General features: G+C 41.2%; 1 protein-coding gene across 12 annotated transcripts in view; it reads left to right on the forward strand.

Annotated features, from left to right (window-relative positions):
* Nucleotides 1-12791, forward strand: part of ANKRD44 (ankyrin repeat domain 44) — a 250881-nt gene that overhangs the window by 167330 nt on the left and 70760 nt on the right. For 10 of the 12 annotated variants that reach the window (XM_061608156.1, XM_061608145.1, XM_061608153.1 and 7 more), the window contains exons 10-14: nt 445-559; nt 3842-3924; nt 6815-6932; nt 9739-9807; nt 11251-11391. In XM_061608156.1, the coding sequence (XP_061464140.1) occupies nt 445-559; nt 3842-3924; nt 6815-6932; nt 9739-9807; nt 11251-11391 (526 nt within the window). The remainder of the gene's footprint in view (nt 1-444; nt 560-3841; nt 3925-6814; nt 6933-9738; nt 9808-11250; nt 11392-12791) is intronic. The other 2 variants (XM_061608147.1, XM_061608148.1) reach the window with 1 other exon arrangement.

Here is a 12791-nt window from a genome sequence, read left to right on the forward strand (position 1 = left end):
GCCGGTTCATATCGGAAGAGGCGTTCCGAAAGGTAATGGGATTTTATATATGATTCTAAGTATATGAGTTGTCTAAAGAATTTATAGAATACTCTGAAGATGAACAAAAGTATTTGTCCCATTTATATGACTGAGACGGAAATGATGAAGAAAACTTTCAAAGTTGCATGGCAGTAATTTCCAGAAGATCCTATATAATACAAGTTCACGCACTCTTGTTTTATTAGTTCTGCTGTAGTAACTCACTGAGTACATAAATGACTAGCTTATACAATCATACCCTCCCTCCAAAATAGTTTGTATTGTGAATAGTGAAAAGACTTAAAATAACTTGCATCATCTCTTGTTGTGCTGACTGGTGATGAGAGGTCTGTTAAATCTTTGGTTGCTAAATGGCACTTGATCGTTACAGGTTATTTTTTTGTGTTAAAATTTCATTTCCAGGAGGTGAAATTGACTGTGTTGATAAGGATGGCAACACCCCTCTCCATGTGGCTGCAAGATATGGACATGAGCTTTTGATTAACACCCTGATAACAAGTGGAGCTGATGCTGCCAAGTAGGTGTCAAATTACAGTATATGGATAATAGAAATGAGGACTTTTGGATCAGGTGTTTTTCTTTTTTGGACGGTTTAGTAATGATTGTATGAGCTCTATTGTGAATAGACTAGTAAATAAGTATGCAGCAGACAACAGTGTGGATTCAGTGGCTGCAAATACTTGGTGTTTTTTTTTTTTTAATAAAGCTACCTAATTCCTGGTGATATATACACACCGCCCTTCCTTCCAGCAGGAGCCCAGGGCAGCACTTTTTGGATTGTACAACTTGAGAACTTTTTCTGTTTCTTTTTCTAGTAGAAAATGAAAAATTATATAGTTTTTTAGATACTTACTCTGTATAAATATAGAGAGGGGAGGGTCAGAAGACGACCCTTTTGAGAATTACAACCTTTTTGGTTTGTTCCTTCATAAGTTTTAATCTATTCCTTTTCTGAGTGCTTAACATAAAAAAGAACATCAATGAGAAAACTAGGTTGAGCAATCTGCTCAAAACTTCCATTACATGCTTCAGTGACTTGTACATTGATCAAATGAAACACCTCTGTCAGTGGCTGAAATGCCCACTGAAGTGAGAAGCCTGCCTGGAAGCATAAGGTAGACAGCCATTATAGAAGGAAATTAGCTGTCCGGGACCTGGAATAAAAATCTGAGGTGCCATTTATCAACATCATATTGTGGTGTTCCAAGTAGATGCCCACCAGTAGGAATTGTGCAGTGGAATTAGCAGAAAACAAACTGAAACATCATTAATTGAAATAATTATGTATAAAGGGATGTAGGAATAAAATTAAGAAATGGACAGCTGGGTCAGCAGGTGTTCTTGGCATAGCAGAGGGAGCTCATCACAGGTGATAGACCTTTTTATATTCAGATGAATTATTTTTAAGCTGTACACAGAAATTATGTGATAGAACATTTATCATAAGACAGACATGGTATGTTAGACCATCTTGCACATCATTTGGAGAAGCTCTGCAGATTAATTCAGTAGCTTTGCCAGTCTGCCTGCCCACATACTTGTGTGTTATGGAAACTCCCAAGTGGTTAATATGGCAGGCTGCTTGTTGGAAGAAGTAGTGTTATCTATGGTCTGTTAAATTCAAAGCTAAATAAGGTATCATTGGGGAACTTGTTGATGCTTTGGGCTGTAGATTATGCCCCAGTTTCCATTAAATGATGACATGCCCATGATGACAGCCCAAATTTAAACAATTTCCCTGGCAAGTGGAAATTTTTAAGAAAAACTTTAAGAACATAATAAGAACATAAGAACATAAGAAGAGCCTGCTGGATCAGGCCAGTGGCCCATCTAGTCCAGCATCCTGTTCTCACAGTGGCCAACCAGGTGCCTGGGAGAAGCCCGCAAGCAGGACCCGAGTGCAAGAATACTCTCCCCTCCTGAGGCTTCCAGCAACTGGTTTTCAGAAGCATGCTGCCTCTGACTAGGGTGGCACAGCACAGCCATCATGGCTAGTAGCCATTGATAGCCCTGTCCTCCATGAATTTGTCTAATCATCTTTTAAAGCCATCCAAGCTGGTGGCCATTACTGCATCTTGTGGGAGCAAATTCCATAGTTTAACTATGCGCTGAGTAAAGAAGTACTTCCTTTTGTCTGTCCTGAATCTTCCAACATTCAGCTTCTTTGAATGTCCACGAGTTCTAGTATTATGAGAGAGGGAGAAGAACTTTTCTCTATCCACTTTCTCAATGCCATGCATAATTTTATACACTTCTATTATGTCTCCTCTGACCCGCCTTTTCTCTAAACTAAAAAGCCCCAAATGCTGCAACCTTTCCTCGTAAGGGAGTCGCTCCATCCCCTTGATCATTCTGGTTGCCCTCTTCTGAACCTTTTCCAACTCTAGAATATCGTTTTTGAGATGAGGCAACCAGAACTGTACACAGTATTCCAAATGCGGCCGCACCATAGATTTATACAACGGCATTATGATATCGGCTGTTTTATTTTCAATACCTTTCCTAATTATCGCTAGCATGGAATTTGCCTTTTTCACAGCTGCCGCACACTGGGTCGACATTTTCATCGTGCTGTCCACTACAACCCCGAGGTCTCTCTCCTGGTCGGTCACCGCCAGTTCAGACCCCATGATCGTATATGTGAAATTCAGATTTTTTGCTCCAATATGCATAATTTTACACTTGTTTATATTGAATTGCATTTGCCATTTTTCCGCCCATTCACTCAGTTTGGAGAGGTCTTTTTGGAGCTCTTCGCAATCCCTTTTTGTTTTAACAACCCTGAACAATTTAGTGTCGTCAGCAAACTTGGCCACTTCACTGCTCACTCCTAATTCTAGGTCATTAATGAACAAGTTGAAAAGTACAGGTCCCAATACCGATCCTTGAGGGACTCCACTTTCTGCAGCCCTCCATTGGGAGAACTGTCCATTTATTCCTACTCTCTGCTTTCTGCTTCTTAACCAATTCCTTATCCACAAGAGGACCTCTCCTCTTATTCCATGACTGCTAAGCTTCCTCAGAAGTCTTTGGTGAGGTACCTTGTCAAACGCTTTTTGAAAGTCTAAGTACACTATGTCCACTGGATCACCTCTATCTATATGCTTGTTGACACTCTCAAAGAATTCTAATAGGTTACTGAGACAGGACTTTCCCTTGCAGAAGCCATGCTGGCTGTGCTTCAGCAAGGCTTGTTCTTCTATGTGCTTAGTTAATCTAGCTTTAATTATACTTTCTACCAGTTTTCCAGGGACAGAAGTTAAGCTAACTGGCCTGTAATTTCCGGGATCCCCTCTGGATCCCTTTTTGAAGATTGGCGTTACATTTGCCACTTTCCAGTCCTCAGGCACGGAGGAGGACCCAAGGGACAAGTTACATATTTTAGTTAGCAGATCAGCAATTTCACATTTGAGTTCTTTGAGAACTCTCGGGTGGATGCCATCCGGGCCCGGTGATTTGTCAGTTTTTATATTGTCCATTAAGCTTAGAACTTCCTCTCTCGTTACCACTATTTGTCTCAGTTCCTCAGAATCCCTTCCTGCAAATGTTAGTTCAGGTTCAGGGATCTGCCCTATATCTTCCACTGTGAAGACAGATGCAAAGAATTCATTTAGCTTCTCTGCAATCTCCTTATCGTTCTTTAGTACACCTTTGACTCCCTTATCATCCAAGGGTCCAATTGTCTCCCTAAATGGTCTCCTGCTTTGAATGTATTTATAGAATTTTTTGTTGTTGGTTTTTATGTTCACCTGATTTTTACTAGTGTTTGCACAGAGGTTCTTTTGTTTTGTTTTTTCAGAAGTGGCATCCACAGAATGTTCCCCTTACACTTGGCAGCACTAAATGCTCATGCTGACTGCTGTAGGAAATTGCTGTCATCAGGTAAGCAAATTCAAAAGAAAATACAAAGTTCAGTTACTGTTGTGAATGAGCTGCTTTGAGGGTCCTTCTTTTGGTTAGTGTGTGTTATATTGCTAAACATTAAAGGCCTCGTTTCCTGCTTCATGTGCATGGTGCTAGTTGCATGTGCTTATCTGTACAAACCCATACCTATTTGCATGCATATAAATAACTGTTATTTGTGCTTGAAGCATGATAATGCTTTTTTCTTCCGTGATGGCCATAGAGTGTTAGGCTGGGATCCTTCTTTCCTGTGATCTGAACTCTGCTTATGGGATGTTCCTGCTGGTGGAGCGGGGTGGGGGAAGTGGTTTTCAGCACTTCATCTTGAAGCACCATGAAAATCTGTTCCACAGAGTTGAGGGATCCTCCAGAAGAGCATAGGTAGTGGTGCTGGGAACTGCAGGGGGAAGGGAGAATAGGCATAAATTCCTAAACATACATATATACATACAGCCACTGTGGAGTCCCTTCCCTGAATGGAAGGAGCCCTTCTGTTACCGGAAGGGCAACTCAGGATCCAAGACTTAGACTTCAGTCCTATACCCGCTTAAATGTAAATGTACTGTCTTCAAGTTGATTCCGACTTATGGCTATCCTACGAATAGGGTTTTCATGAGGCTGAGAGGCAGTGACTGGCCCAAGGTCACTCAGTGAGCTTCATGGCTGTGTGGGGATTCAAACCCTGGTCTCCCATGTCGTAGTCCAACACCTTAACCACTACACCACACTGGCTCTATACCCACTTAACCTGGGAGTAAATCCCATTGGACTAACCTTTGAGCAGACATGCATAGTTTTTATTGAGCTCTTCTTAAATTTCTAATTTGGATGTTGTATTATTTTTATTATTGTCTTATGTGTATTGCCGCTTCAATCAAAAGCGTTGAGCTCAAGTGCGTTGGAGGGGTTTTTAATCCCATCACCTGGCCAGCAGGGGCTGCTGCCCATACACCACCAGTTTTGATGTGTGGGAGGGGACCAGTTGCAGAACCAGTGGCCATCTTCTTTTCATCAGCAGTACTGGTGTCCCTGCATGTAGGCTCCCCACATCTTGGACTGAGCATGCTCTGCAGCTCCCACTTCCCAGTTGCATAAGCTTTCTTCCCATGTACTATTACTTCCTCTCTGAAATTGTTCAGACAACTGAACCCTGCTCCTTCTTGCCAAACTAAATAGCCCTCCCATCTTCATATTGTTCTTCACTGGCCAGAGGCTACTCCTCCATCCATTCCATGTTGTCCTCACTTGGCCTCGCAGCCTGTGGCCTTTCCTTCCTGATGACGAGGCTCCCAGTGTTCTGCATTTCCCAGTGGCGAGGCAGTGGGGTAGCAGGCTGTCTTGTAATGTGGGAACCATCTCTGTGTTCTGAAAACAGAACTTCCCTTGTGTTTCCCCTGGGGGAAAAACTTGTTGTGTAAAATACCCTGCAATTGTTCAGTGTACGGTTAGAAACTTGTCAAAATAACATTTACCCACCCACTTGCTGAGTAGGAATAGTAATGCTTGGTTTCACCCGAGGTACAGTTGCAGTTTGTCTTTTCCTAAGGAGGTTAAGTGCTTGATAGGGTGCGTGTTACTTTTCAAAGCTGCCTCACTAAGGGAGGATAAGCCACTCTTGCTCCTGTACGTAGAGGCATCTTTAGCAGTCCAGCTGCCTGCTTCATTTTAAGGCCACTAATACTGAAGCAAGCATATTGGCCAGGTGGAACTGGACAGCTGCATTGTCAAAAATAGGAGAAGGGCAGTGCGAGAGTAGGAGAAATGTGGCTTGGGATGCAGTTCCCCATACCTCCTAGTTTTCGCCAATAGGTGCCTTAGGAACTGGCAGTTACTGTCCAGTGTTTTAGGCAGGAGATGCCAGGGATTGAACCTGGGAACTTTTGCGTGCAAAGTAGGTGTTCTATCACTGAGCTACGGCCCCTCCCCTGTAAAGGACTTAAGCTTTAAAGGGATGACTAAGGGATGATTATTGTATAAACATGGATTTGTATAGTAATGTGCTTGGGTAATCTTTTTTTAAAAATAAGCAGTTGTGGTGAACCGAATATAACTTATTAAAAATAGTTCCAAAACTGCCCAGGCATAAGAGGGAATTGTTTGTCCATCAGTCAGATCAGTCATAGACAGTTCTACAAAAACATTCCATCCTTATCATAGTAGCACCAATTGAGATTCTGCGCTTAGGACATTTATCAGGTACCTCCTTAACCTCCCCCCCTTTTCCAAGGAGAGAAAAAGGACAGAACCCTTTCTTCAAGCAATAGAAAAACAAATAAATAAATAAATCTATATGCATCATGCACAAAACAAAGCAGACAGAAAAAATTAGCTACATCTCTGAGAATGTGGGAAATCATCAAAATCCTTTTTTCCATTTCTGAAATGTCCCAAAGGATATCCCCCCACAACTTAACTGTGGATTTTTATTATGTCCTTGCTACAATAAACTTTTGCTGCTTTCCATATAAAGTACTTGTATTTTCTTAGAAAGTCACCCTTTCTTACCCTTGCACAAAAACTGAAGCCGTCAAATAAAAATCTTATTTGATGCATTCTGAGGCAATCTCTGTGACTCCCCTGTTTCCTTTGCTGAGCTTTCTGCCTTCATGCCCTGCTGTCAGTTCTCTCGGTAGGAATCTGCCTCATAAATGCCTGCTGCATGATTTAAATACTTATATAGCACAGGGCTGAATGTGAAAATAGATTCTTTTTGACTTCACGGTTCTTCTCTATGTAGCTGCGAAGCTTGAGCAGCCACTGTCCGTTTCCATGACAACCTCTTGCTGACTACAGTTGTGTCTGCATTCTGATTTTTTTTTCTGACTAACTGATTTTTCTGTCTCTGCAATGTTTCTTGCGGTTTAACTAGGACAAAAGTATAGCATAGTGTCCTTGTTTAGTAATGAGCACGTGCTGTCTGCAGGCTTTGAAATAGACACCCCAGATAAATTTGGAAGAACGTGCCTCCATGCCGCTGCTGCGGGAGGGTAAGTGGTTTTGAAATTGTAACTGCAAAGCTATATATACTTTTAGTTTTGTGGTCTCTCCACTTAAGAATTTGTTCCAGAAAGGAACAGCAAAAGGTGACATAAAATGTTGTTTCTAAGCACTGTATTTTGTGTACATTCCATACACCCCCATGCACACTTAGAGCATTTGAGGAAAAGTAGTACATGGCGAACTCTGTGCTTGTTGAAGTGACCACCACCATTCTGCTATCATAGTGTGTTCTTTTATTCCGTCATCTGAGGTCACATCTGCACTATATGTTTAAAACACTTGTTGTTATGTGCCTTCAAGTTGATTATGACTTATGGCGACCCTATGAATCAGCGACTTCCAATAGCATCTGTTTAAAACACTATGATGCCATTTTAACAGTCATGGCTTCCCCCAAAGAATCCTGGGAACAGTAGTTTGCTATGGGTGCTGAGAGTTGTTAGAAGAGCCGTATCCCCCTGCACAGAGCTACAATTCCCAGAGTTCCCTGGTAAGAGGGTTTGATTGTTAAACCACTCTGAAAATTGTAGCTCTGTGAGGGGAATAAGGGCCTCCTAGGAACCTTTACCAGCTGTAACAAGCTACAGTTCCTAGGATGCTTTGGGGGAAGTCATGACTATTAAAGTGGTGTCATATTTAAATGTAAGGTGCAGATGTGACCTGAGCCTGTCTTCCTTTTGGGAATCATTGTATTCTCAAGCAATCATGTGATGATTGCATTTTTATTGTGCTGAAAATCCCATCTGTAAAGTTTAATCTTGTAAATTAATTGTGTGTTATGGCCCTCACAATAAATTGGTTTGACTGCCTGGGTAGTGTGGGAGCAGCATGAAATTAAAAGATATAAGGCCTACATGGAATTGTATCTTTCCCCTTGCCCCTTTTGTCTATATATGCAACAAAAAGAGATAAAAGCACATTCTCCTGTAATTCTATACCATAGTATAGAATGCATTGCCATTCTTAGTAGGCTGCTCATTTATTTTGTAATTTTTCCCTCAGGGGGAAATAGTGGCAACTCCTCCCATATCATGTGACAAGGCTCTGCTATATTGTCCTGAATTGTGTGCACTGTGGAAATGGTAGGACTGCAGGGTAGGGGTGCTTTGTCCACACAGGTGCATATTAGACTAGGAACCACAGTTTAACTACTGCCCTCTTTTATAGCATATTTAAACCCTCAAGGTTGATTCAGCCTGGATGGGAATAAAGGTGCGAATTGCACCAGGTGCTTGTTTACTTCCTCTTCTGAGTTGCAGAATCTGTCTTCTGGACATACCCAGGCCCCATCAAACAAGTCCACCCTCTGTTCTTTAACATAAGCCAAATCTTAAATTACTATTCTGGAAAGCAAGTTGCCAGATAGGGAGGAAACAGTCTTCAACCTATAGTTCTGTAGCCAAATCTTTTAACAGACTGTGTCATTCCCTTGTATCAAAGACTAGCAGAAAAGGAAGCCTTACTGTTCCCAAATATGTGCATATTAAGACTTGAGTTTAAGCATAAAAGACACAAAAGAAGACAAGAAACTTCAAGGGGTTTGGTGCAGTTCTGATGGCCAGCTGACTGAATGAAAAGAATGCCAACTTTATTCCATCTCTTCCATCCAGAATAACTTCATTTCTAGTACTGGGGTAGTCAATGTAGCACCCTCCAGATGTTATTTGACTCACAACTCCCATCAGTCCCAGTCAGCTTGTCCAATTGTCAGGGATGATGGGAGCTGTAGTCCAACAACATATGAAGGGCACTACATTGCATGCCCGTTAGGGATGCGCTAGAATTCTGCCCAGTTTGGATTTGGTACTGAATTTTCCATTAATTCACTTACTCTCTATAGTTCTAGATTGGATTTTTATGTAGCAAATTTCCCTGGTTATTTTGGGGGGGGGAAATTAAGCCTCTAAAATGTCAGTATTGAGAATGATAATGTTACTGATATTTCCTTTCAAAATATCAATGTTAATATCAATAATTTTTGTGAGGGGGAAAAAACCACAGATCAGTAAAAGTAGCAGCTAGCGGACAAAGAATGAATGCAAATCCATACCGGCCCATTAGGTTGATGGAATGCTTTCGAACCAGCACTGGCCAATGGATACCATCCCTAATACCCAATGAGCAAACTGAAAACACCTCCCATGTAATAAACTTACTGCAGTGGATGGGGATTGTGATTTCTTGCACAGATTGATTGCAATGGGGGCTGTGAAGGAGAATTTCCTGGTAGGAGGTGCCTTTAAGATACTAACCAATTTTGAAATGGATTGGCTGCAGTATTTATTTCTGATTAAATATATGGGGTTTAATGTGCTTAAATTAATTAAAAAGAATGCTTTGTTATATGTTCAAGAAAAACATTGGTTTATTCAGTAACTCGGAAGACTACAACAATTAGAATATTGGGTGGTAGTGGCTGTAGACTTAAAGTACGTTAATCAGGGCTCCTGTCCCCTTGGAAGAAACCCTTTGTGGCTTCTTCATACTGACATTCATGCACCAGCGAATGGTATGGCCAGTATGCAGGGTGCTAGCCCTACATGTTCCTGCTGGTCCCCTCATGTGTTCAAAACCACATGCCTGAACAGGACTATATTAACTAATCCAGAAGATATTCCAAGGTTATCTGTGTGTAAAGAAGAGCTGCTTAGAAGTTGTTCTTTCAGTTAATTTTTTTGCCCAAAGTGTACTTTATTCTTTCACGTTCCTAAACTGTTCACACTGATGAAAAAATTGTTTCATTGTTAAGAACCTGTTTATTTTAATTCATGCATTCTTTCCTTGTCTTTTCAGTAATGTTGATTGTGTAAAACTCTTGCAGAGCAGTGGAGCAGATTTCAATAAAAAGGACAGATATGGAAGGTTTGTCACTTACGAAACTTTAAAAAAAAAATCAATTTACAGACAAGATTTCAGCCGCAATACAGGAGTATAACAGACCAAGCTAAGGGGAGCTCATCCCTCTCTTCTAAAGCTCCATTCCTCAAACCCACAAAATGTAACTCCTGATGCCAACCTGCTTTTGCCCATATCTAGAATGTCACAGAGAAACACTGGGATTTTTCATCCAGATCTCAGATCAGGCCAAGAGTGCTGACTGGTTGTGTTGGCCTAGTTTCGTGGAGCTGGGACTGATGGAGACAGTGGCTGTACTTCGCCATGGGACTACTCTTTCTTTACATCTCTGCTTGAGTAGGATTGGAAGTAGTATGTTGCTGCCTGAAGTACCATGCCAAACAATACAGGCAGACTACATTGAATCCATAAAATATATTTTTGTTCTTTCTTTTTAAAAATCAACCATCACCAATAGCTTATTCTTTCCCCTTTCCCAATACAGTTTGGATACTTGAGTTTCAGGTGTGTTTTACCCCAAACTGCAACACAAAGAGGCCATCTACCAGTACTCATTTTTTCATTGCCAAGCATATAGTATGCTAGTGCTTTTCCTAACCTTATATGTGCTTCTGGAAGTAAGATATACTTTTCAGAAGTCTTGGGGGAGAAAATGGCTAGGTCTCTATCCTTGTTCAGGCAACTAAATAAGAAGCTGAGAGTTTAGGCTTTGTGAAAAAATGATGATGATTCTTCTCCTATGGCGTATCTGTGAATTCCCTTCATAAGTTCTGAACCTGCACCAAGCTGACTCCAAGGACATTCAAGCGCTCTAGCCAAGGAGCTGGTACTCTTCCCCCTCCCCTTGAGAATGTAAACATGATTTTCACTTCCTGTGCATTCATTGGGAGGAGGGCACCTTCCTGCTCAGTTCTTTACTGAGCATAGTGACAGCTCAAGGAGTTTTCTCCATGGCAGGAGTAGATAACTTGCAGTCCTCCAGATGTTATTGGGCTCCGACTTCCAACAGCCCCATGGGAGTTCCATCAGCTCTATGGGGGAGTTGTTGCTCAGAACATCTGGAGGGCCACAGGCTCTCCATCCCTCCTCTCTTCATAGTGAACTTTAGTTAACACTTTTTTCCTATTCCCCCACCACCACCTTTCAGGAGTCTGTATATGCAACAGTATGTTTTTCATTTAGTTGAATAACATTCCACATCTCATTTCTCTCTTCATTTCGTTTTCTGCCTCCTCACCCACCCCCCGTGAGGTCTCTTCCATTTCCCGAGTGGCAATTTCTAATCTTCACTGCAGGAGGAAGAATATGTTCTGCATTCAATTAAATCACTGCTATTGTTACCTCGAAATGGGTTCCCCCTATAGTAATGTTGCTGTCAGACACAGTTAATGTAACGTGCACCATTATTCAAGTAGCATCTGAGCTAATTCATTTCTATTTATTTTTCAGGACACCTTTGCACTACGCAGCTGCAAATTGTCATTTCCAATGTATGGAGATGCTGGTGACCACAGGGGCCAATATTAATGAAACAGATGACTGGGGACGAACAGCTTTACACTATGCTGCTGCCTCAGACATGGACAGAAAGTAAACAAGCCTATTTGTATTACTTGTTTCTACGTTGCTAAGCTGATGTCATTTCTATTATCTTAATGCGACAGTCTCATTTAAGCAAAAATACTCCCAGAACCAAAGGTATTCCTTTCCCTGTCACATATACAGCAGCTACTAGAATTACTTTGAATACCTATCTCCCCCTGCATATTGAACTAATACTGAAGCCCCACAGTTCCTTTGAAGTTGCTGACACGTCTGCAAATGTACCAGCTTTGGACTTCAGAAGTTATTTCCCTATTTTTGTTCTTTCTTGTGGGTAGTTTCTCATATAGGTAAAAATGAGTAAAAATCTCATGAGTCATTTTAGATGTCATGAGCCTGTTGGAAAAGCCAGATGCTTAGTTTCTGACTTACATAGGACCTTTCTTTATGTAAGAAATAAGAGTGACTCCAGTTGCTGGGAAAATGCACTAGAGATGCATTCCCCTGTAGTAATGCTGTGATGCAGACCCTCAATTTCACCAAGATGTAAAAGTGTAGGTGGATTCCCTGTACACTGCTGTTCTCAAAAGGAGAGCACAAAAGGGAAAATGAGGGTGTGGTAGTTCCAGATTGATGGCAACAAAGATGCTTCAATCATAAAATAATCCAAGTCCATCCAAATGTTTGATTGTCCCTCTAATGGAGTGTCCTTTCTTTTATACTGGGACAAGAACCAAGTATGGTTCTGGACATTTTTAGTATGCCTGGAGGTACAGAAGTAATCAAACAAAACCTGTCTGCACGAGAGGAGGTATTGAGAATATTCTGTCATATGGCCCCATCATATTTATGAGTCCAAGAGATAGCAGAAAGATTTGGAAGGAGCCTTGCACTATGGCAGAAATAAAATATCCTCATGATACTCTTCATCAAATCTCCTGATCCACTGGCGATGTCTCTTCCTCCTCCTTTTTTCTGTGTGTTAAATTTACCTCATAATATTTAGTCACAGCTGGCTGAATTTGTACCTTTTGTAGTCTGCCAGGCTGGAGTTTTACCAGACGATTCGATCGGTATCTCTCTGTATGTCCAATTCATAACATGATACTTTTCTACCTAGCTAGCAAAAGATTCCCTAGCAGCTGGAGACATACCCTGAGCACAAGGTCTTCAGCCTTGAAAGCTATGCCAAATGAATTAATCTTAGTATATAAATATCAAAGAAAATATGGGGATGAGGGGGGGAGGAATGCAATGGCATAGATTTCCATGACAGAGAGACAGACAATTTTTAGGTGGGAAAGAAAGGAAATGGGTAAGATTCATGCTCTTTAAGGGTGGCTTCATACATTACATGGGAGGAAATATTGGCACCATTTGTACTTATAATCAAGGGGTATAGCCAATTCCAGTTCCTCTGGCACATTATTATTATTAATATTATTATT

Source organism: Rhineura floridana, chromosome 2 (assembly GCF_030035675.1).
Source record: "Rhineura floridana isolate rRhiFlo1 chromosome 2, rRhiFlo1.hap2, whole genome shotgun sequence".
NCBI lineage: Eukaryota > Metazoa > Chordata > Lepidosauria > Squamata > Rhineuridae > Rhineura > Rhineura floridana.